Genomic DNA, 25,813 nt, shown 5'->3' on the forward strand with positions numbered 1-25,813 from the left:
GGTACAATTTGTTTACATGTGAGAAATTGGTCTAAAACCAAATTTAATTAAACATATATTTAAAACAAAAAGACAGAAGTTTCTAACTACAGACATAGCTGTGGTATTTTTATTGTTCATGGTTTTAATCACACTGGTTCATGAGAGATGATAACGAGGTAAACAAAAGACTATACTTTTTTAGTAACATCATTATGTGTGGGTTTTCAGCTCTTCATCTGCCTGCTTCACCATACCTTTGTATTTATTTGTGCTGCTGAGGTGTTTGTGGCAGGATACAGGGATGCTTGATGGTCACACTCAACAGTTCTAAGGATCTTCTGCAACAACATCGTGTCTTTCCAGAGCTTAACCCTGGAGCTTGAACTGTTGCTTATAGACATACATTTAGATGAATATTCACAAAATCTGTTTCTCAGAATTAATAATGGGTACATTCATTCTAAGCAGGCTTGAGTCTTCGCCTGTCTTAGCAGCAAAGTGATGCTTGTGTTGGTAAATTGTTTTATGTTCCTCTCACCCATTATCTTGTTTTCTTTCCTCGCCTCCTGGGACAATTAAAAAACAAAACACACTCCTCATATCCAATGACTGTCTAGTGTACGCCATGGAAATTAACCGTAAGTGCACGTGGAATTGGTGGGGTGAGTTTGAGAAGGGTTTTATTGAGTAATGTTTTTCCTCAGCTGATTACTGATAGTCTTATACTACTTTTAAATATATCTCCAATCTTCTGAGGCCAGTAGTTTTTTTAAACTACATATAAAAAGTAAGCAGACCCTAAGTTCCACATTGAGATCATCCTATCCTGCCTGCTTTGGGAAATAGGTCTCCTCTGTGAACAGAAAGGAAAGGACTCATTTTCAAACACAACTCCATAGTTGATCTGAGAGCCTGTCAGGGACCCCGACCCCACACCTGAAACCAGAAGCGTTTTCAGAGTTAATGTACAATGGAAGCAAGGAAATCACAAGAAGATAGCATAAGCTATTGGCAAACAGAGTAAGCTTCTAAAAGACAACATAGGAAGACACAATAATGGTAAATGGATCTGTTTAATCATCATTTAAGAACTGATTATATATATTCAGTGTAGCTCAATTGTAGAATGCCTGTCTAGCATGTCCAAGGCCCTGTGTTCATTTTCCCTGGTACTACCAAACAAATGAACAAGATTTCCAAACATGGCAAGGGGGTGGGGTGGTAAGAAAATGGAAAGTGTTTTCAAACGCAACAAGCTCACTATAACCATCGCAGAGTGAAAATGTAAATTTTATCACCTTCTTTATATGATTTGATATTTTTGCTTAGAAAATTATTGCTTATGAAATAAAAAAGTCAAATGAAGTCAAGTGTGTGTGTGTGTGTGTGTGTGTGTGTGTGTGTGTGTGTGTGTGCATAACCGTAATCCTGGCGTTTGAGGCCAGAGGACCTCGAGTTTGTAAGCCAGCCTGGGCTACATAATAAGACTTGTCTCAAACAAAACAGGGCTGGGGAGCTGGCTCAGTGGGTAAAGTGCTTGCTGTGGAGCGTGAGGACCTGAGTTCCGGTCCCCAGAACCCATGTGAAAAGCAAGGTGAAGCTGCACACACTAGACAGGAAGACCCCTGGGGCTTGCTGGCTCCTGTGTAGCCAAAATAGCAAACTGCAGGTTCAGAGAGAGACCTTGCCTCAAAAAGTAAGGTGGAGAGCACCTGGCCTCTACATTACAGACACACAGATGTGCATACACAGACATGTAAGTATTCACCCCCAAAGAAAAAAGATTACTCAAAACACACATACTAGATATTTATCCTTTTCATTACAAATATAAAATAAGCGCCCCCCCCCCAAAAAAAAACAAACTTTTCTTGCAGCTCCTTGTGGTGAAAATCTCTACGATGAGGAAGGCAAGCGGCTCCCTCCCTGCATCCCTGGTGCCTGGCTCACACCTGCCCTCATGGCCTGCTATCTCCTGGTGGCCAACATCCTGCTGGTCAACCTACTGATTGCTGTTTTCAAGTAGGTATCATGACAGAGCATGGCAGAGGCCTGGTGGCTGCTGTTCATTGCTCTACAGACCTCCAGTTCAGGGTCAGAAAGTTATGGGGATACCTGCATACATGTTCAGAGAAATGTGCTAAAGCTTTTAAAGTGATGGGTGTTTGAAGTCCTTTTGCTCAACTGTTATCAGCCTTGATGTGGTCAGCACTTAAATATATCTAAATTTAATCTGGGCTAGTATTTTAACACTGAAGCACACATTTTAATCTAATGAAAATACTTTCTTAGGCAGAAGTCTCCTGAGTGAGAGGAGATTTGAGCAAGTTGTGCTTTTCATTCACTACCAGAAACACACAAAAATACTTCCCAAGCTGTTGTGATTATTTTATATATAAAATATCAAATCTTATCAGTCAGGGCTGTAGAGTGGCTTAAATTACTAAATCAAGTGTTTATAAAACTGCCCATTTGACATGCATTGAGTATGTTGACAATACTTTAAAATGTTGAAAAAAATTCTAAGATGGATTTGGGAAATAGAGGCAAGGGGATCAAGGAGTTCAAAGTCATCCTCAACTATTCAGCAAGTTCAAAACTAGTTTGGGCTTCATGAGACCCTGTGTCAAAAAACAAAACACAAAAACAAAGCATCTGCCAAATTGAGGAATATGAAGAAAAATTCTCCCTAGAATTGTAAAGTCATACCATATAACAACACAAGGCTCCAGCTGCGGTCTCTAGACAATAATGGGCTTTCTTAAAGCCCCAGAACTAACAGACAGTACAATCTTGCACTGACTGAGTCCTGCAGCTAAATTGTGACAAAGATTGCACTTACCCGCATCCAAAATACCTCAACCAAATAAGCTCAATAATTAATCAGCCACTCACCTACAAAGTACAAAAGCAAGTCATCTAGTCATTTGAATGGAAAGTTTTAACTCTTCAAAGCACCTTTAAAATATGAAATAACACACTGAGCATATTAATCAGCAGAGTTTGGTGTGAATTTTCAGGAAAACAGTGTAAACCTAAATTCAACATACTTGATATTTTTGAGCATAGATAATCCACACTGATGGATAAGGCAAAATGTCAGGTGATTAAGGAATTCACCTCAGTGAGATTGTATTAAGTCCATCTCATGATGTCTTTTCATTTAAATCTAAGTAACAGATAGCCCCGAAGAAACTAACTGTATAAACTAACTGTAAAATTGTCTTCTTTTTAAGCAACACCTTCTTTGAAGTCAAGTCGATATCTAATCAAGTGTGGAAGTTCCAGCGATACCAACTGATCATGACATTTCATGACAGGCCAGTCCTGCCCCCGCCAATGATCATTTTAAGCCACATCTATATCATCATTATGCGCCTCAGTGGTCGCTGCAGAAGAAAAAGAGAAGGGGACCAGGAGGAACGGGACCGTGGGTTGAGTATGTTGGGGATTCTTCACTTCTATTTGTGGGCTAATTTAAAGGAAAAAAAGGTACTAAATAGACACTTGCATTGCAGCCTCACCAAAATATTGAGGTGTGTGAAAAACATAACAGTCTAACTGCTGAGCATTTTAGAATGTTTCTTGCTTTCTGTGTATTTTAGCTTTGCTCATATATAGTGTAATCAATATCGGTAAAAAGCCAACTCATGGAGACCAGAGACTGAAAGTTTGCAAAATCCTTCTTATATACACCTCCATATGCTTCAAGACCCTTTTAAATGTATTGATGTGTTCCACCTAAAGAGAAAAGCCGCATGAGCGTGACTGCCCGTGCAAAATTGTGCAAAACATTTTCTAGGAAACCTTTCTGCTTTCCAGACAGATGCCATTCACTTTTGCTTTTCATTAAAAAGTGATCCATTTTGCTCTGATAGCATTTGGAATGCTGCGTGAGATAGTCTTTCTTTTTGGAGAAGCATGGGGGGGGGGGCTAACAACTACTTGAAGTAATCAAGAAACTGCCTATCCGTGGTGTAGAATTAAAGCTTAATCAAAGGCTGACTATAAAATTCTCAGTCACACAGCCAAAGTGATTCTTCTAAAAGCGGTCCTCACGCGCCCGACACTTCTCCCCCTACACAGAGCTGTTCCTCAGTGACGACGAGTTGAAGAAACTGCATGAGTTTGAGGAGCAGTGCGTGCAGGAGCACTTCCGGGAAAAGGAGGATGAGCAGCAGTCGTCTAGTGACGAGCGCATCCGGGTCACGTGCGAGAGGTGCGCCAACTTCTGCACCCCATTCTACCAGGGGTGTTCATTTCAAATCACTTCTTGGGTTTTTCTGGCTAAGATCACAGATGGCCCACCGGGGACTGAGCTCCTCATCCTGCCTGCATGCATAGTTCCTTGCCGCTGCAGCGAAGTCCAGAGAAAAGGTTCCCACCTCTGGTATAGCATGAAGAGTAAGATCTGGGGGGGCTGAGGTAAAGAGTGGGTGTCTGTTTCCCTTAATCTTCTGAATTGACAGAGAAATCAGCATGATACTGGTTAACCATGGATGGATGGATGGATGGATGGATGGATGGATGGATGGATGGATGGATGGATGGATGGATGGATGGATGGGCAGACCGACGGGTGGGTGGATGGACGAATAAGTACATAAATCAATGAATGGTTCGATGAAGGAAAGTCAAGGGGGAAGACAAAGGATTATGCCAGTCTGATGTATTGCCTAAACTGGGAATAAGTAGTCTGCAAAGAAATGTTAGGTAGGAACAAAAAACTCTTTCTATTTACATTTTTTTTTTTTCAAATCAGAATTGTTGGGACGCTTTATTGCTTAGGAAAGGCAATGTGAGCTTGTTCAGATCTTGCTAGTATGTTGTTCCTGAGAATTCCACTAACCATGGGTAGAAACAGATGCAGGAAACACGCCTAAGCAGGGTCTAGCCCATCTTATATCCGTGAGCACTTAGTAGTTTTCTGGTACAGATGTCAGCATATGCTGAGAAACACAAACACGATAGAATTTGAAAAGGGTTCTTCAGCCAGCTTTGGCCAACTAAGCCCAGCCACTGCTACAGAACTCAGACACATCTTCAAGCCTCTCTGGAGCATGCAAGGCCATTGACTGTGCCCCAGCAACATCTGGTCCCTGACCCCTCCTAACCCAAGTCACCTTGTAATTCAACTCAACCAACTAAAGTCAAAGATTACCTACACCAACACTCAGCCTTAATGAAGTACATTTTTAATAAGATTTTGAACCGCTCAATTGATGGGTTTACAGTAGTTGCTAAACTTCTAAAAAATACAAATTATTTCTTCAAAATGTAGTGAGAAATTTTCCATTTGGGAGTTAGACATTGACCTGAATATAATTGTAGTCAGCCATTCACAATGGAAATTGTGTTTGGCTTTGCTCTGCCTCGTTCCCTTCTCTCTTCCCCTAGCATTGTTTGGATTTTTATCATTCTTGGACCAGTGATTCAATGAATGGAGTTATCAGTGCACAACCAAATTGCGCTTTTCTCCTGGGGCTCTGTGCACACGTAATAGGTATGAAAGTGTGCAGGGAATACAAACACACCACTTCCTGTTTTCTTGGCTGAGGCCCCCACAAGAGAAGGGAACAAATTCCTGCTCCTCTGCTTCCGTTTGCTGCTCCCTGCCAAGGCTGACTCACAGGTGAATGCTTTAGGCCAAAGGAGGAACATTCTTCCCAGTGACCAGACCACCAGAGGAGCAAGTGCCTCGGAGGCAGGGAAGGGATGCTCCTTGTCTGTACCTAATTTGGGGTACTTGTGGTTACTTTCAAAACAGACATTCATGTGTTGGGGAGTTTCCGCTAACTCTGCCACCCCTTCCGTCTCTCCAGTCAGTTCATTTCTGCACTGTACTTGCTGTTTGATGACCGACTGCTCTTTCTCTCTGTGGCGTCTGCTTCAGCCACCGGGTGTGGGTTCGGGTCTGGCGAGGCATTCATCAGACTTTCTCTCACCTCTCGGTTGCCCAAGTGTCTTTGCAACCACACACTGGGAAGCCTCATCACCGTCTCCCCGACGTGCTCACACAGGGCTCTGCACATTAGTCATTGCCCTCCACGAAGAGTCTGCCGAGCTTGTATGTCAAGGTGGGGACTCCACACATGGCTTCTTCCTAATGCCTGGAAACGAACATTAAGTTCTAACACTTATTTTTGTTATCAAATGGCAATATCTTGTAACACCCAACGTTTAGGTCCTCAGTAAGAGATTTACAGTATGACTCACTGTTAGCTAACACAGCCCTGGGCTGCAGCAAAACATTCAACTCAAAGCTCCACCCACAAGCCCACTGGATCTTAGAGTTCTCCCAGATATAGACGACCTCTCTTGGGCTCCAGCCCCCATAAATGGCACCACCATTCAGCCACTTCAACAAGGCAGAAACTGAATGTCACCGTGATTCATGTTTCTTACCTTCCTCTTCTTTGACTTCCTCAAAGCACTTTGTCCTTTCTGACACACGGGTTCTGCCCATGACAATCCCTCTATCTGGTCCAACCACACCCACCTCCCCTACTCATCCCTTGGATCTCTGCTCAAATGCCAATGCCATGTGAAAAAGTTCCCTGACCACCAAACACATGTAACTGGGTCAAGACCATTGATCCTTATGATATAGTCAGCATGTCTGGATTTTGTCCACCTAGATAATTCCACAAGGTATGAACAGAGTTTTATGAATGAATAAATGACTAAAAAATCATTCATTCTTGACTTAACTACAAATCTCTAATCTATTCTCAACCAGTTCCCTTGTGGAATTTGAGGCAGGTGATAGGACTCAACTATGCTCCCTCTGGGCTCAAATGTCTATGGTTTTCACTAGCCAAACCTGTAATGGCAGGCACTGATTCCCTAGAACCTTCTGTATTAGAGCTTTTTTTTTTTCATAGACTTGTTCATGAATCTTGTTATATGGCCTTCTCTTTACTCATTTTATGTATTCTGATACTTCAAAATATACAGGACATAATGCGGGTCATAAAGTATACATTTAGATGCAGTTGGTCCTGTACTAAAGAAGCTGTTGCTCTTAAATGGTCTAATCCTTTAATAGCAGGTTCTGATTTCTCCCAGCCCCTGTGAATAGGTTTTCTGTCAGATTTGTGTATCTGGATTAAGGTTTTGGTTTTCCTGAAGACTTAGTGATTCTTATTAAGAATGAGAAAGGCAAAGGACCATATAGTGCACAGCTCCCAGGACATTTGGTATCAGCTGGGCGTAGTGGCACATGCCTTTAACCCCAGCACTTGGGAACTAAGGCAAAAGAATCATTAGCTTAAAGTCATTCTAATGTTTGTAATGAATTCTAGAGCAGCCTTAAATGTATATCAAAATAAAAAGAACAGGAAGAGGGGGAAGAGGGGAGGGAAATGGAGAGGAGAGAGGAGGGAAGGATGGGGAGGAGGGATGCTCAATATTAGCAACACCAAACAAGGACTAATGTTGGCAGGCATTGTCTCTTCCCTCAAATCACAACAGCAGCCAACCAAGAATTGGGGGCAGGAGACTACATAATAATATCCACCAGCAGGACAGGTCAGAGCTCCTCACCTTAAACATTTCATCTTCATCATATGCATTAGTTAAGTTTCTTGTTGCTGTGATAAAATACCTAGGAAAGCAACTTAAAGAAAGAAGGGTTTTATTTAGGCTGGTCATCTGAGGCCCATCGTGGTGGGAAGGCAATGTTGGCAGGAGCATGTAGATGCCAGTCTCCCTGAATTCTTGGTGAGGAAGCTGAGGGAGGTGAATGCCGGTGCTCAGCTCACCGCTTTCTTTTTTCCTTTTTGCAGTCTGAGACCTCAGCCCATATTTGGTGCCACCCACAATCAGGGTAATTCTTCCTGGCTCACTTAACCCTCTCTGGAAACACCCTTATATGCACTCAGGGTGTGTCTCCTAATTGATTCAAATCCAGTTGGATTGAAAATGAGATTATCACTTCCTGATTAATGACTAGCTGGCAATGTGTATGGTTGGTAATTGGAGTGCCAACATCTCCCCAAGTCTTTGCAAGTCTAGTGTGGGGCACATGGTTCTCTTGGTGATTGCATCTCTACAATGGATCCACAGGGCCAACAGGGTTGGAAAGAGTCTTTTCTGAAAAATCTTTGTCAAAGATTTAACTTCTGATTTTCAAAATCAAGAATTTTGTTATCCATCATGTTTACTCTGTCCATGTGGCTTCAAGGAATTCTAAAACCAAAATTTAGTGTTTGAATACAATAAATATATTAGTCTCTGCCATAGAATATGTGATATATTTCTTCTTTTCCTTTCAAAATTATATTCTGCTGCCATTTGTATTATTTTGCTATGTAGTCCACCCTGGCCTCAAATTAATAGCCCCCTGCCTCAGTCTTCCAGTCTAGCACTTACATAAGTTTTATTTTGTCTGATATCTCAAAACATACAGAATAGAGTTCACAAGCTACAAATTTTGAATACAACTGGCCCTATCTCTGGAGAGCCTTAGGCCTGGGCTAGCCAAACCTGTAACCATAGATTCTGGTCAGGGGGACTTTCTGTCAGATTCATGGATCTGGGTTAAGTCTTGGGTCTCCTGTAGGCTTGACAGGAAGCCAACAATCCATGGTGTTGAGATGTTATTTAGCATCCTTTTCTCATGTGGTGAGGAAGAGGAGGTGCTGGTAAAGAGACCTCAACAAGGAGACAAGATGGTAGCTAGCAGAGATCAATCTTAGAAAGATGTAGAGAGAGTAAGAAGACAAAACACACAGTAGTGAGAAAGACATTTGGGACCAATTATATTCGAATGCTCTCATCTTACAGATCAATGGGAATCAAGGCTGCTTGGAGAGAGAAAGGGATGGATTAAATGCTGGAGCCTTCTGGGCTCAATGAATGACATTCTTACTCCTCATTTGACTTTGAGAGTCTGTTTTAGTTACAGTTTCTATTGCTGTGATAAAACACCATGACCAAAAGCAGTTGGGAGAAAGAGTTTATTTGGCTTCCATATCCTGAGTCACAGTCTATTAATGGAAGCCAAGGCAGGAACTCAAGGCAGGAATCTGGAAGCAGAAACTGAGACAGAAGCTATTGAGGAACTCTGCTCACTGACTTGCTCAGCAAGCTTTCCTATATCGTCTAAGACCATTTGCCCAGGGGCAGCACTGCCCCCAGTGAACTGGGTCCACCCACATTAATCATTCATCAAGAAAATGCACTGCAGACTTCCTATAAGAAAATCTTATAAACCATAGGAGGCATTTTCTCAGTTGAGAGTCCCTCTTCCAGAATGATTATAGCTCTTATCAAGTTGACATAAAACTAACACGCACAGAGCCAATTCAGAGAGAGAGAGAGGGAGAGAACATTAGGCAAACAGATAAAAAATATCAACTTCATTAGCAATGGAATTATACTGGACAATGTGGCTCAGTGCTTGCCAATACACCCCTAGGATTAGGCGTGCCAGCTCAGTCACTGGCAGTAGTAATCACAGCTCCTGCTCACGGTCATCAGTCCCACCAAGCTTCTGTAGGACCAAGACAAACAGAAAACCACTTTCCTTGCAGGCAGCTGATTTTTCAGAGAGAAGGAAAAATGTGCAGGTGGCCTGGATTTCAACCCTCAACCAGAAAACCATTCCTCCTTCAGAAGAAATAGAGGCCACAAGAGTGGCAGGAGACTGAGAACACAGAAGGGAAAAATATCAAGAATCAGGACCACCCATTAGTGCTACAGCGGTCGTGAATCCAGCAGGGGTGATTCTAGTTGCACATGTTTACTTTCAGGGAAAATACACACAGAAGGGGGATAGCCATGGTTTGTTTGGCAGAATAATGAAAATGCCGCAGTAATGAGAGTACATAGCATTGTACTGGGACGTGTCAGTGTGGCTCCCATGGCTTCCATCAGAGACACCCTGTCGTAGTTAGGGTTTCTATTGATGCGACAAAACACCATGACCAAAAAGCAAGTTGGGAAGGAAAGGGTTTATTTGACTTACACTTCAGCATTGCTGTTCATCATAGAAGGGAGTCAGGACTGGAATTCAAACAGGGCAGGAACCTGGAGGCAGGAGCTGATGCAGAGGCCCTGGAGGAGTGCTGCAGATTGGCTTGCTCTCCATGGCTTGCTCAGCCTGCTTTCTTTATATATATATATATATATATATATATATATATATATAAATAATTTTTTTATTTTACAATACTATTCAGTTCTACATAACAGCCACAGATTCCCTTGTTCTCCCACTTCCTGCCCCCCTCCCCTTCCCCCCAGCCCACCCCCCATTCCCACCACCTCTAGATCAATGCCACCCCCGAGGACTGAGATCAACCTGATAGACTCAGTCCAGGCAGGTCCAGTCCCCTCCTCCCAGATTGAGCCAATCGTCCCTGTATAAGTCCCAGGTTTCAAACAGCTAACTCATGCAATGAGCCCAGGACCTGGTACCACTGCCTAGATGCCTCCCAAACAGATCAAGCCAATCAACTGTCTCACCTATCCAGAGGGCCTGATCCAGTTGGGGGCCCCTTTCTAATAGAACCCAGGACCAGCAGCCCAGGGATGGCCCCACCCACAATCACTAATTAAGAAAATGTCCTACAACGGGATCTTCTGGAGGCATTTTCTCAACCGAGGCTTCCTCCTTTCAGATGACTCTAGCTTGTGTCGAGTTGACATAAGACCATCTAGCACTCACTCCATAGCCCCAGTGTAAGGATGCACGGGGCTTGGAGGTTGAAGAGGCTCTGCTACCACAATCAACTAGCTGTGACAATACTAGCAGTGTCACCAATGGCAGCATAAACACAATGGATTGCCCCTAGGCACTATTTATCTTTACCGGGCTCTACAGCCTTGGTGATGATAGGCGAAGGGTGAGGAACCAGGACTGTGGAAGAGAGAATCCAGGATGCCAATGGGCTTCCCTTAGCAGCTGAACAGGGTCTGGCCCAAACAGAAAGTGCCAGAAACTATTGATTTTGATGCTTAGAATTCTAGAAACTCAGGAATAGCGGTGGTGGTGTATAAATGAGGAACACAGAGCTAGCGTCCCAGGGAGCTTAATATTCTTCTTCTAAAAACTGTCCAGTGTATTGTTGACTTCAAAGAGTGAGAAGGACAGGAGACTTGAGGCTTAAGTTTCATTCTGTCATCATTAGTTCTCATTCAGTCTTTCATGTATGAAATCTCTGCAAGTCAGGGCAAGGTGCTCCCCTGGGTGTTCTCCCTATAATTACTAACCTTAAAGACAGCCCTATGCAAGGAAGTAACTGGAAATTAAAATAGCCTGGTGTAAAATTTAGAGTGGATTAGACAACTTTATGAGCTATGGATCTGGAATGAAATTAGAGAGTAGGAACAGTCTTAGAACGCAAGTGTAGAATACCATGGGATCTTGAAACATGGGTTTGTACAAGAATGAACTGGACCTAACTCCACTAACATCATGCTTTGATGTGACTATTTAACTCTGTCATTATGGAAAAGTTCTGTGTAATTTGTGAGGTGCCTTGCAGGTAAAGGGTGACTGTTCCCCCTGGAAAGGTGGCGGCACAAAAAAATATGTTTTAATAACTGGCTTAGGGTAGAGCATCTAGGTCCTTTCCTTCCAAAAAGACACACAGGGTCTCACCATGCGAAGATGAAGGTGAGACTAACATTAACAGACGAGAATCCCTGCAAAATCCAACAGAATCGTACCTTGCACAGGTAATCCCCTAGAAATGACTACAAAAGTTCCACATATTGTCCAGAAGTTTCACGTTGTTAAATGTGTTATTGTTTTAAAGTGATATGGAAGCACTAGCTTCAATTTTTTTTTTAACAAAAAAGTTTTTGCTCAACTTTGACTTTTATGGATATTTTACTAAAACCAAAATACCTATTTAGTAATCAGTGTCGGGATGGGTGGAGCTGTGGAGGAGGCTCGTAACGGCACCTCATTCCACTCGGGCATATTCTGTGACACTCGAGCTGCATCTGCAGGTTGTGGGGAACCTTCACGTATACAGTTTCAAGTAAGTCTTCCAACGCAGCTAACTGTGCTGCAGCCACTCACTGCTATTGTTCCTTCGAGAGGGACTCTTGGGGACAGATGCACGATAAAGAGAACTGAGAGGAGCAACTCCATCCCCAGCTCTCACAGGAGTCCCGAAGTTGGTACGGAAGTGATCAGAAACAGCCTTGAGTTTTTTTCTATTAACAAAAAAACCAAAAACAAACAAACAAACAAACCAAAACCTAAACTAAACAAACAAAAAGAGTAAGTATGTAGTGTCAGCTGTTAACCTGAAACCTGGAGGATGATGGTAGCATTTAGGATGCACTCTCTTAACAGAGGAATCCAAAGGCAATCTATACCAACCTCTGAATCGGACAGAGAAATCTTAAGGGGTACAGGACGCTGCGATTATTACTAAAAGTCCAAATTGATTAAGCAAATTCATTTCTGGGCTTCTCAATGTCTTTAGAAAGAGGAAGGGTGAAAAAACTGGTGTTGGAAATTAAGTGGAGCTAAAAATTCCACTCAAAGACAAAGCCATGATGCATGTGAGCCCAGGAAGTTTAGAGATTTTATTTGTGTGAATTTCCTTTCATATAAAAGGAGAAGGCTAGCCCCCAGGAATTTTCTGCTACCCTGCCAGATGAAAAACCCCGTGTTTGAGAGTTAGAAAAATGACCCCAATGCCCTTTGCAGAAGTATTCTTGAGTGACCTGTGTTGTACGTGAATGCTGCTGTGATGTGTGCAGCAGAACCCAGAGCTGCTTCCTGTGATTCACAAGTGACTCTGCCTGCAGAAGTAGTTACAGAAACCAGGAGCTCAGTCTGGAGGGAAATAGCAAGAGCACTGGTCAGGAATCAGTGTCGGGGCATTCAGAAGAACAGTGCATCACAAAGGACCTGCTTGCTGATCAAGGAGGTCTGCCCTTGAGCTTGGAGTACCAGTCATGCTAGAAAAACAGTTGTGATTGGCTTGATCAAGTTATTGGAAACATCTGAATGGAGTACTGGCACATTTTATAAAATAAATATTTGAAAAATGTAAAAGCCATTTAGTAAGTAACATAGTCAAGTCAGTCTATTTAAGTAATGTCTGAAGCCAGGTAACAATTGCTTTTCCATGCAGTATTGGAGGTGCCAGGTGTCACACCCCCCGGCTGTCACTCATTTGGTTCATTGGTATATACTGGAGGCACTGCCATTGTAAGAATAGTTTCTTTTTTTTTAAGGTTGGAGTCAAAGGCATAGGGTGTTTGGAGTTTTCAAGTTCTTAGAGAATATTTTTTTCCATCTTGATGATGTTTGTGAAGAAGGCTTGAGCAAATTTCAGGACGAAGAACAGGACAAGCCAGGAAGGAAAGATGGGGGGGGGGTGTCTGAAGAGATGTGACCATAGGGATGGAAGAGAAATCCCTACAGGAGGTCAGATCTGCTGAGCACTTACATTGCACTCTATACCATGAAAAACGCTCGTTGTCCACATCATGGGATGGTGACCAGTGGAGTTACAGGAGCTCTTAGCACAGCCCCTGTATCCAGCAAAATCTGTTTTTCCTGTGTGGAAGCTGCTACTGTTTTTAAGCAAAGAGCACCATAATTGCATATTTGTGTTATCTTTTGGATTAGAGTAAAATAATTTTGGAGGTGGCTGGGTGTGGTGGCATTTGGGAGACTGTGCAGGAGGGTTGAGAGCTGTAGGGCTACAGGACAAGACCCTGTCTCAAATAGACAACAAACAAACAAACAAACAAACAAACAAGCCACAAATAAGACGCTGCAGGCAAGGAGGCTATTCCTAGCAATTTGCATGTTTATTTATGAGATCGAGATAAAATAATGGACTGTATGTCTTTTAATATTAAATGAAATAGTAGGTTAGTCAGGGATAAAAGGCTAGGTCAAAAATTGCAAATATTATAATCTACCATACTAACAAGTGAGAGAAAATGATGCCATGAGATTATATCAATTGGAACACTTGACAGAATTCAGTGTTCATTGATGACAAAAAATAAAAAGAAAGAAAGAACCCTGGCTGGGAAGATGATTCAGAGTGTAAGAACACTCGGTGCACACTTGAGGATTTGAGGTAAGATATCCGGAAGCCACGGAAAAGCCCAGTGCTAAGATTTATGCCAAGAATTCCAACGCTGGGGCCCTAGGGGCACAGAGACGGGCAGATCCTGGGGGCTTGGCCAGCAAGTCTAGCTGAAACAGTGAGCTCTAGGTTGAATAGGATCTATTTCAAAAAATAAAAATAAGGTAGAGGGGCTGAAGAGATGGCTCAACCATTAAGAGTATACATTTCTTTTGAAGAGGACCCAAATTTGATTCCCAGCACCCATGATGGACGGCTTACAACTATTTGCATCCTCGATTATGGGGGATCTAATGTCTCTGGCTACCACAGGTACCAACACTTATGTACAACCCCCCATATGCAAACACATATAGACACATATACACATAATTTTTAAATAATGACAAATATTTTTAAAAATGAGGCGGAGAGAAATAGAGGAAAACATTCAACATCAACTTCTGCCCTCTGCATGTTCACACATGAGTGCAAACAAGTATGCATGCACACATGTGCACACAGACAATTTAAAAAATAAAAGTAATTTTAAAATTTAAAAAATTGAAATCCTCTAAGGAAACTAGGAACTTTCTTCAATCTGATGAATTGAATTTCCAAAAACTGTAGCTACATGATGAAAAACTGATTGCTTGCTTCCTAAAATTTTGGAACATGGAAGGACAGTTACCTCATCATGGCTATTCAATGATGTACTGAGAGTCATCAATAAGACCCTAAATAAGACCATAAAAATAAATGGCTTGCATGTTTCTTGAAAAGGAAGAAATAGAACTATTCTTATTTGTAAATAACATGGTTATCTATGTATTTACTAATTAATCACATTTCACTATGAGCCTCTATCATAAAGAATAGAGGTTTCTTATATTAGCAACTAAGCACATTGAAAGACATCAAGTAAGCCAGACAGTGGTGGTGCACATCTTTAATCTCAGCACTTGGGAGGCAGAGGCAGGCAGATCTCTGTGTATTCCAGGCCAGATTGGTCTACAGAGTGAGTTCCAGGACAGCCAAGGATACAGAGAAATGCTGTCTCAGAAAAGAAAGAAAGGAAGGGATGGAGGGAAGGAGGGAGGGAGGGAGAAAGGAAGAAAGGAAGTCAAGTAAATCTTAGGTAGTCTGTCATTACCATGTGGAATCACTCGGTCAGATGTCAAGATTAGTAAGAAGTCCCAAAGCATTACTAGTTCATTGTGGTGTTTGGAATGAGACTGGCCCCCATAGGCTCATTTATTTGAATGATTGGTCCCCAGTTGGTAGAACTATTTAGGAAGGAGATGTGTCCTTGTTGGAGGAGGTGTATTATTGGAAATGAGTTTTGAGATTTCAAAAAATGTCATGAGATTCCTAGCATGTGTGCTTTTTCTCTGTTTTGTGGTTGTGAATCAAGATGTAAGCTCTCAGTGTTCCTTCACTCCACCATCATGGACTCCAACTCCCTGAAACCATAAGCCAAATTAAACACTTTGTTTTATAAATTGCTTTGGTCACGGTGTCTTATCACAGCAACAGGAAAGTGACTAAGACAGAAGTTGGAACCAGAGAGTGGACTGTTACTGAGACCTGACCATGCTGTTTTTGGAGGAATATGGAAGACTTTGGACTAAAATCATAGCCTAATGGGCTTTCCCTGTAGGAACTTGGAAGACAATAATGTTAAGAGCTATGCACACTATGGAGGCCCAGTTCAAGAGGTTTCAGAGAAGAACATTATCAGTAACTGGGCTAGAGACCATTTTTGTGATATTTTGGTAATGAATGTGGCTGCTTTCTGCTCTTGTCCCAAGAATTTGCCCAAGGCTAAACTGAAAAGTAATGCACTAATTTCCTTGGCAGAAGAGATTCAGGATTAATATTGACTCTGTCATGTAGTTATTAGTAATCACTCTTAAGCAAATCTATAATTAAAAAGGGCAAGTGGATAAAAAATAAATACAAATGTACATTGAAAGAAGAAGAGGAGGTGGAGGAGCACCAAGAAATTTAATGCTGTAGCTAAGGCTTGTGCTGGAAGAAATGAGAAGATCAAAGAGTGGTACGATCAGAAATCAAACAAAGGGAGGGGTGCCCTCAAGGCAAGACCCCACCCAGCTAAGCTTCCAACTTCTGAAAAGAAATTGCCTAAGGAATTTTCTGCTCCTAAACAACAACAACAGCAACAAATCAAAGCAGCTACAAATATTATTCAGAGGTGCCTGGATTCACCCCAAGATAGTAGTCAAATTTGGCAGTGCCATCCATATGGTTCTGCCTTTCGAATTATGAGGGATACATGAATAGAGGTGTTTTGGAATCTTCTATCTGTGGTTAAGGTGAACCACTGAGGCCAAATGTGTGGCAGGGAAATCTGTACATGGAGGCACAGAGAGCCCATTGTGAAAGTGAAGCCCGGATTGCGTTAGAGACACCAGGATGCTGTAGAGGTCAGAGGCGTGGAAGACCTGCCAAGGAGAGCCGAAAATGGGAAGTGGAACAGGCCCAAGGGAGAGAAGTTTGTTGTAGGCACAAGCTGGGGGTGGGGGGGCCATCTGAGCCCTTTGACATCGGACATGGAGCTATAGCTGTTAAGTGTGCCCTGCTGGGTTGGGGTCTCGGCTTTAGTCCAGTATTTCCTCAGTAGGTCCCCATTCCTCCCTTTTGGAATGGTAATGTATATCTGTGCCATTGAATGTTGGGGGTGTATAACTTGCTTTTTGACTTTACAGGGGGCTACAATTCATAGATTGCTTTGTGTCTTAGAAGAGGCTTTGGACTTTGAAACTGTTGAGACTGTGAAAGTGTATGAAGACGTTTAAAGTTGAACTAAAGGCGTTTTGCATTATGTATGTCCACAGCCTATTTCAAGGAGTGAAATGTGTGCTTTGAGTTAGAATGGACCCCATAGGCTCATTTATTTGAATACTTGGTCCCCCATCATGGTCTCTAGCCCTCTGAAACTATAAGCCAAATTACCCACCTTCTTTCTTAAGTTGCCTTGGTCATGATATTTTGTCACAGCAATAGAAAACTGAGACATTCATAATTTGTTATTCTCATTAATCATTTCAAAGGTAAATGAAATCAGCCTATTTCCCCCTTCTTTTTGTATATATCCTATAAAATTTCAGCATGGAGAGAAAAGGCAAAGAACAATCAAAAAGAACCTCATCTCAGGTCAACCTCCTTCCATCCGGCACAGTGATTAAAAATGGGCTGTCTCCAAGTGGCAACAGTTGACGGGTTCTAACCAGGCATCTGGCAGTTTCTCTTGGCCCCTGTTAGGTGACGAAACATTTCTTCCTTAGCTTCAGGAAGTAGTCTTAGAGAAACGAGATGTGAGAGGTCAAAATGGGAACCCTCCCAGAGGCCAGGAGCAGAGTCCGTGCAGTGGAAAGGGAGGGTTAGAGAGATACCCAGAGTACGAGCTGAATGAAAAAACAGTGACTTTGAGGGTTCTTCTTTCACGTATGAGTGGCTGGCGAACTGCACTCTGAATTGGTTAATCTGAAGGGGCAGATAATTATAGAAGATGTCAGAAGAAAGATGCCTGTCTCTATTTATAGCAGTTTATTTCTATTTAAATGTGTGCACAGCTGCATTATCTTGGGCTGTGATGTTTGTTGAAGGATTTCAAGCTCAACTGTTGCGAAGGCATTGTGGTTTGAATACAAAAGGAATCACTGGGTTGAGGAGAGAGAGCAAGAGCATATTTAACAGTCAACTCCAAGTGTCCTTCAACAGTAATGGAAAGCCTTCATTGCGATTCTTCCGCACATCCCCGAGGGGCAAGAGCAAAGAAATCCTCAGGACTGGACTGGCAGAGAGAGAGAGAGAGAGAGAGAGAGAGAGAGAGAGAGAGAGAGAGAGAGAGAGAGAGAGAGAGAGAGAGAGGCTATACCACAAGGCAGCCAGGTCTTCTCGCCCACACTGGATTTGATTCTGCTTAGTGGAAAGCTTCCAGGAAGCCAGACCCTCCCTCCTCAAATGACGTAGCTCATCAAGGGGCACATAAATAGTTCCCTCTCCAAGAAAAGAGTTAAGAATAGACACCAGGACCCTGCCATGCAGCAGAGTGCAGCTGTCAGTGTGGGCGACACAAGAGTAGCCCTGACCAAAGCAACTCCAGGCAAATGCCAGGCACATTTGCCAGCACATGGGTAGTTGTGTGGGGCACACCGGATGTCCGGTGTGAGCAGAGGTGGTAGTGCAAGGAAGAGCGCTCACTGGGCATCACCCAGATGACCAATGAAGAAAGGGGAAGGGCAGACTCTCACAGTGCGGGTGTGAGGGAGGTCGGCAGAACAGAGAGGAGTTTACGGTGAAATGTAGCAAGGACACCCAAGGCCTAAAAGGAGACTGAACTGCAAGCCAAGTTACTATAGAAACCACACATTTCCTTTGAAGAAAGTTGAGAGGAAAATCAAAGCCTGGTGGCATTGCATCAAGGTGTCTGCCGTCACAGAGGGAGGGACCTGCCTGGACAAGCTGTTTCAGTATCCCGGAACCAGGACTCCCAAGTCATCCCTGGAACAAATTCAACTTTTAGAAGGTCGTCCAGGGTTGGGGATTTAGCTCAGTGGTAGAGCACTTGCCTAGCAAGCGCAAGACCCTGGGTTGGATCCTCAGCTCAAAAAAAAAAAAAAAAAAAAAAAAAGTAGTCCAAAATCCTGGGCATACCTGACTGCCTCCTGGAGTTATATGTCATGAACCCATCCACATTGTGCATGTTGAAATATAAAACAAAGTTTATTCTATCAGGTTTCCATTCAAGCAGCATTACAGTTTCATAAGCTGTTGCTTGATGCTCTGGGAGATTTTTTTTAAAACTTATCTAACACCAAATATTTATAATTTGCCATTATCTTTTCTTGTGGAACCTCACTAAGAGAATATTATTAAATATAAACAAGAATCTGGTATTCAGACAATTTAATGAGCCATTGTCCTTCAAGTAAATTATGTGTTAATCTGCACTTAATTGTTAAAATTTGGTTTTGGAGTGCCTTGAACTTCCCATGAAAATTTTTATTGATTTATTTTGTCCTGGCCCACGTATTGCTGAAAGTCATAGCTAGAATTATCAAGAGTCATGGCTAATACATTTGGCCTTCCAGATCTGTAGGTTCTGCATCTGTGGATGCAACAACCTCAGGCTGAAAATACGCACTAAAGGCAGGCAAGATGGTTCAGTGGATAAAAGTGCTTGTCACCAGGTTCGACCACCTGCGTTTGAGCTCTGAGACCCACAGGGTAGAAGGAGAGAACCAGTTCTACAAGTTGTCCTTTGACCTCCACATCTGCGCTGAGGAACATTCAGCCCCGCCCCCACCCCCGACTCCATGGCACAGACACTGAAATATACATACACACACACCACAAATAAAAATAATAAGTATAATAAGTTTTAAAAGAAATATTTTTTAAAATTCCCTCTATATTAAACATGTGCAAACTTTTTCATTGTCATTATTGCCCAAATAATAAAATGGAGCGATTTTTTGCACAGCGGTTACATTACATTAGGCATTATAAATCATCTAGAGATGATTTAAAGTATATGGGAGGTGTACTGGTTATATGCAGTTAGTGTGCCATTTTATAAGGGACTTGAGCATCTAATGGATTCTGATACCCATGAGGGTCCTGGAACCAGTCTCTGGTAGCTACAGAGGTTGTACTGTATTTGTAGAAGCAACTTAAAAGAGGAGGGATTTATTTTGGCTCACAGCTTGGGGTATAGTCTATCATGGCAGAAGGCATGGCAGCTGCCTTGTGCTGTGGGGTGGGAGCTCGTTCACATCTGGAAGGTCAGGAAGCAGAGAAAGGCCGAGGCCTACATGGCTTATGGGTGTACTGTTCTCCTCTTCCCTTTTTATTCAGTGGGATGGAATTCTTCCCACTCAATTAATCCTTTCTGGAAATGCCCTCACAGGCGCTTCCAAAGGTGTGCTCAGTAAGGCTCTGGGCGCTTGAGAGCTTCCTTAGTCCAGTGCAGCTGGCCATCCAACAGTCTTCACAGTATCTTTCTTCATTACTAATGCAGCATGAGGAACCAGCTGAGAGGCAACCCGCAGAAGCAAATGTTGCCTCTCATTTGCAAATCACACATCCTGAGCTTATTAGCTGTGACCTCTGTTACTTACACTTTCTGTGGCTTAACTTCCTTTCTGTAAAATGGGAATGACAGTAACAGCACTTATCTCATGGGGCACTGGTGGGGATTAACTATGCCTAGACCAACACCAAATAAAGACTTATTAGTGAGCGCACACTGCTCTAACAGAATGCCTGGCATACGGCAAACACTCTGTGCTAACTGATATTTCCTAATACTCATAATTTGAGGGAGAGCTTGTATTAGGGGTAGGCAACATGCACAAACAGGCTCAGCAAGGCTGGTGATCAAAGCCTGGAGGCTCATACAGCGACATTATCGCTACTGTTTTCAATACTGAATTAATCTCAATTTAATAAACCTATCCCTTTGTATTTACCAGAGTTGAAAATATGTCAATGAGGTTGGAGGAAATCAATGAAAGAGAAAATTTCATGAAAACATCTCTGCAGACTGTTGACCTTCGGCTTTCTCAGCTGGAAGAGCTGTCGGGCAGGATGGTGAGCGCTCTGGAGAATCTGGCGGGCATTGACAGGTCTGATCTGATCCAGGCTAGGTCGCGAGCATCCTCCGAATGCGAGGCCACCTACCTGCTGCGGCAGAGCAGCATCAACAGCGCGGACGGCTACAGCATGTACCGCTACCATTTCAATGGCGAGGAGCTTCTGTTTGAGGAGCCTGCCCTCTCCACGGCTCCAGGGTCGGCGTTCCGGAAAAAAACCTGTTCCTTCCGCGTGAAGGAAGAGGATGCAAAGTCGCACCTGGACCAGCCGGGTAGCCTGCACCACACCCCGGGCCCCAGCCCGCCCGCCACTCCAGGCCGCAGCCGGCTTGCCCTGGACGGTCCCATAAGCACAGAGCCCAGACCGGGACTGGACCCTGGAACCTCCGCTGGCGAGCTTGACCTCAAGAGCGCAGAAGCTGCACCGACTGTGAATGCAGCCGCTGTTGCAGGCACTCAGCTGACGGTCGAAAGCACCCTTTCCCACCAGCTGCGGGAGAGCAAACTCGCGCGCTACTACCCAGGAGACCCCAACGCCTACAAAACAATGAAGTCCAGGAGCTTCGTCTATTCTGAGGGCAGAAAGCTGGTCCGGGGACTCAGCAACTGGGGTGCCGAGTACAGTTCAATCATGGACCAAGCATGGAACTTCCACTCGGCCGAATGGAAATGCCAAGTCCAAAGGATCACGCGCTCGCGCAGCACAGACATCCCATACATTGTGTCAGAAGCAGCGGCGCCAGATGAGCTTGAAGATGAGCGCAGCAGTCCTCTTCTGGCTCCTCAGATCTCCCGGTCAGCCCTCACGGTTGCCGCCGACAGGACTGAAAAGGAAAACTTACTGTCTGTGAAGCCTCACCAGGCTTTAGGATTCCCCTGCCTACGGTCAAGAAGTCTGCACGGCCATCCTAGGAGTGCTGGAGCCACGCCTAGCAAGTTAGACAGGGCAGGACATGCTGGCAGCGTGAGCAATTTAGCGGTCGTGTCTGTTGCTCCAGAGGGACAAAATGCCGAGCAAGAGAAAAGGAACACGGAAACTGAATGCTAATCTGTTCTGCTTCTCTAATTCAAGCCACCACCACAAAAACAAAGCAACACACTCACAACCAGAACCACGAACGGGTGCCATCTTGGTCACCCAAAACATTATCGATGTCCAGAAATGTTTTCATTTTTAAAAAAACTGATAAATATTTAAATTGTAATGGACTTACAACCGTGTCTTGTTAAGCACGTTTTACTCAACTGTGTTGTTTTTAGTTGGAGTAGAACAGAATGAAAGTGATACTGCCAGGTTAGGTTAGGGCTGTAGGCTTGCCCAGTATACCCCAAATCCCGAGATTCAGACTCCAGCAGGACAAGGACTGTGTGCAGTGTGGTACATCTAGACAGTTGTGATCCTAGCACTCATGGGGGTGGAGGCAGGGGAATCAGAAAGTCAACAGTCATCCTTGGCTCTGTAGCAAGTTCCAGGCCAGCCTAAGACTGTCAAAAACAAACAAATAAATAAAAGATCATAGTCACTATCAAGACTGCATGAGCTCTTTGTTCTGAGGGCCACCCGCAGTCTGGCAGAGGCCTTAAGGTACTGAAGTCACTACTGAGTCGCTTAATGAGTAATGACAGATAAGTTAAATAGTAGATGTGAAAAAAGGAAGGGAAGAAAAATTCAGTAGAAATGAGCAGTAGCTACACCTTTTGTATGTTTTGGTGAGTTTTTGCTGGTTCATGTTTTAAAATCATACAAAGTGGGAAAGCAGAGAATTCTATCAAACCTCATGTTCTAATAATATAGAATGACTGAGTTTTGTGAATACAAGGTTGCCAAGTTTGCATTTTCTTGTCTTTGTAGTCCTCAATAGCAAAAAAATAAATAAATAAAAAATAAAATAAAAATTAAAAATCACTGTATCTTTCTCTAGGAATGGTTTACAAAGCTGCATGTAAAACCTAAACGTTAGTGGCTCAATAGCCACAGAGACAGCTCAGGGCCAAGAACACAAGGTGCTATGACTCAACATAATGTTCACACAAAACAAAGGGGTGGCATCCAAAAAAGGCACTTTCTTTCAAAATTAAAGATTTGGATTGCTATCTTGACACGTATGCCTAGGATCGGGTGAAATGTAGTATGCTCTGAGAACAAAGGAAAGGTTGGAGTTTTAAGACCCCAAATGCCATACATTCTGTGACAAATGACGGCTCACTGGCATTCCCAGTGCTTACAGGAGCTGACAGGTGCTGAGTGTCTGATGGAGGTAGCGCCTATGGAAAGCTAGTCTCATTGGGATAGCAGAGGTTCCATCAACTGACCTTCCATTTCACTGAAGTGTGACAGGGTTAACTCCATTTTATACAGTGATTTCTCACAAAGTCAACACCTATCATAACACAGGACTTTGAGCAAGAGTTAGGGGTACCCTCTAGGAGGGTCACCACACAAATGTACACAATGGAATGGAAAGAGGACTTCTCTGGCTAGAATGGAAGTTAGTTAGTTCACAGTACCTCTTATAAGGACTTAAGGGAGTCTCCAGCACACACAGAGAGCCACTTTCCTGCCTGGAATCATTGAGGGCTCACTGAAGCCAAGGACTTCATACAAAGAACCATTGGCTAATGGATCCAAGATCTAAGAAGTAACCGTGGTAGGAAGGGACCGTGACAGATGAAAATGGGAGATGATGATTGAAACAGAAGGAAAAGAGCACATAAACAAGTCGGTTTCTCTCTCTGAGTTCCAGTGGGGAGAGAGATAGAGGGAGACACATGAAGACAGACAGACATAGCCACAGAGCATCAGAGAGGAGTCTGTGATCTGTCCTCCATTTGAAGCTCACCTCAGAGGCGCCAAAGGAAATGAGCAAATGCGATGAACAAGAATGAGGCTGAATCCCTTTTTCCTAAAATAAGACTGAGATTTTAATAGATTAAAATCCTTGAACTGGTATGAACTTTTCAAAAAGGTCTGATCTACCATTATTGAGGTGGGTAAGTCTTTGAAATTTAATCCATAGCATTTATGCAGTCAACAAAACTATTACTTGTGGGGCTGGAGAGATGGCTCAGTGGTTAAGAGCACTGACTGCCTTACCAAAGGACCTGGGTTCAATTCCCAGCATCTACATGGTAGCTCACAACTTCTATAACTCCAGTTCCAGGGGATCCGACACCAAACACAGACATACATGCCAAACATGCAAACAAAACACCAATATGTGTAAAATAAAAAATAAATCGGAGTTGGGGATTTAGCTCAGTGGTAGATCACTTGCCTAGCAAGCACAAGGCCCTGGGTTCGGTCCTCAGCTCCGGGAAAAAAAAAAAGAAAAAAGAAAAAGAAAAAAAGAAAAAAAAAATGCTAAAAAAAAAAAAAAACTATTACTTGTTTGCATATTGTTGCAGGGAACATATTTAGTCATTCGTGATGCATGTGTGTATGTGACTCCATGTTTCATGAAATGATCCACAAGAGATAGCTATTGACAACCACGATGATTAAGCCAATCAAAAAATTTAAGTCCTTTATATGGATGGCCAGACCAAGAGCGGGCTTGTGCCTCTGAAAACCCTCTTGGTGCCCAAGCTCAGGGGAACAGAGTTTTTAAAGGCAAAACCCACAAAGACCACAATTTACATCAAAGTTAGATAAGGGTTGGAGCACCTTAAAACGTCTATGCCTGGCAGAGCATAGTAAGCATTTTAGACATAACCTGCCAATTCTTTTTTACTGATATTATTTCTATTTATTTTAGTTTACTTTAGTTGTTTTGATTAATACATCTGGACCATGGTCAAGGTCATGGAAATCTCAAATGTGTTGCAAAGCAGATGTGACCATTGGGGAGGTGGGCAGAGTGCTGAGAACTGTCTCAGCAACTATAAAATGGAGTCAGAACAAGACGGCGTTACCTTAGTCATTTTGTTTCACCCACCACATCTTCTCTCATTCCTAAACATTTCCTTTTGATAACAAAAAAATTTAAAAATTATTCCTTTTAATTTTTGAAATTAATATAATTATATCATTTCTCCCTTTCTTCCCTCCAAGGCCTCTTTTTTCCTTACACACACACACACACACACACACACACACACACACACACACACACACACACCACACACACACACACTTACATATATAGGTATAACCTGATTAGTCTGTATAGTGTTAACAACTTGTATGTGTATGTGTGTGTTTTCAGGGTTGACCATTTGATAGTGAATCACCGATTGGTGTGCTCTTCTCTGAGGAAAGCTTTCTACGGCTCTCAGTATTCCTTAGTTGCCTGTCATTCTTTGTCTTTTCTCTGTTTACATTAGCATATCTATTGTCTTTGTTCAGTTCACGTTTAGGCATGAGTTGGAGAGACTTCGGGGGTGTAGCTTCTGACCCTCCTAGTAGACAAAACCTCACAAATTACTCCCTGTTCCCCCGGCTATTAGAGTCTTGCCTCTCCCTTTTCCATAATGATCCCTGAGCCTTAGGTGCAGAAGCTCTATTATAGATGAGACTGGGCTCCACAGCTCTACATTTTGATTGGTTGTGGTTTTCTGTAGTGGTCTCTCTCTTTTGCAAAGAGAAGTTTCCTTGATGAGGGGTGAGAACTACATTCATCTGTGGGTGTCAGGACAGATATTTAGAGTGTAGTTACAGATTATGCTGGTTTAGTAAAATAGTGGTTAGAGGTTCTCCTCCAAGGTTCATAGATTCACTGGCCCAGGTAGTTGACTTGGTTTCCAGTACCAGGCATGAGTTCCCTCTTGTTGAGTGGGTCTTAAGTCTAATCAGAGAGCTGATGGTTACTGCCAAGGTCTGGGTGCCACTATTACACCTCTGGGTTATCAAGCCATGCTGGCTGTTGTTGTGGTTCATAGCTATCATACTTGGGTGGGACTTTTGGTTGCTTCCGTCTTTGAAATCTTGCATGGTACCATGTAAGCTAGTCCTCAGGGGGGAAGCTTACCATGTAAGCTAGTCCTCAGGGGGGAAGCTTTCAGGTCAGTTCCAGCTCTGGGCCGCACATCTAAAGTGTATAGTTTCTTCAGCAATAGGGACTTACCTTCCACCTCTAGGAGGCAATAGCAATAGGCTGTGACATTTTGGGGATCTCATGGATAACCCTGACCAACAACTCAAAAGAGGGCTTCTCGTGC

At 43.0% G+C, this 25,813-nt stretch overlaps 1 protein-coding gene across 2 annotated transcripts in view; it reads left to right on the plus strand.

Annotated features, from left to right (window-relative positions):
• The window catches only part of Trpm1 (transient receptor potential cation channel subfamily M member 1), a 92,441-nt gene extending 69,922 nt beyond the window's left edge, over positions 1 to 22,519 (plus strand). The window contains exons 23-27 of one of the 2 annotated variants that reach the window (XM_042277506.2): positions 600 to 620; positions 1,860 to 2,004; positions 3,219 to 3,421; positions 4,069 to 4,201; positions 20,537 to 22,519. In XM_042277506.2, the coding sequence (XP_042133440.1) occupies positions 600 to 620; positions 1,860 to 2,004; positions 3,219 to 3,421; positions 4,069 to 4,201; positions 20,537 to 21,704 (1,670 nt within the window). In that variant the 3' untranslated portion in view covers positions 21,705 to 22,519. The remainder of the gene's footprint in view (positions 1 to 599; positions 621 to 1,859; positions 2,005 to 3,218; positions 3,422 to 4,068; positions 4,202 to 20,536) is intronic. The other variant, XM_076544225.1, reaches the window with a different exon arrangement.
• The last annotated feature ends 3,294 nt before the right edge of the window (positions 22,520 to 25,813 follow it).

Source organism: Peromyscus maniculatus, chromosome 1 (genome assembly GCF_049852395.1).
Source record: "Peromyscus maniculatus bairdii isolate BWxNUB_F1_BW_parent chromosome 1, HU_Pman_BW_mat_3.1, whole genome shotgun sequence".
Classification (NCBI taxonomy): domain Eukaryota; kingdom Metazoa; phylum Chordata; class Mammalia; order Rodentia; family Cricetidae; genus Peromyscus; species Peromyscus maniculatus.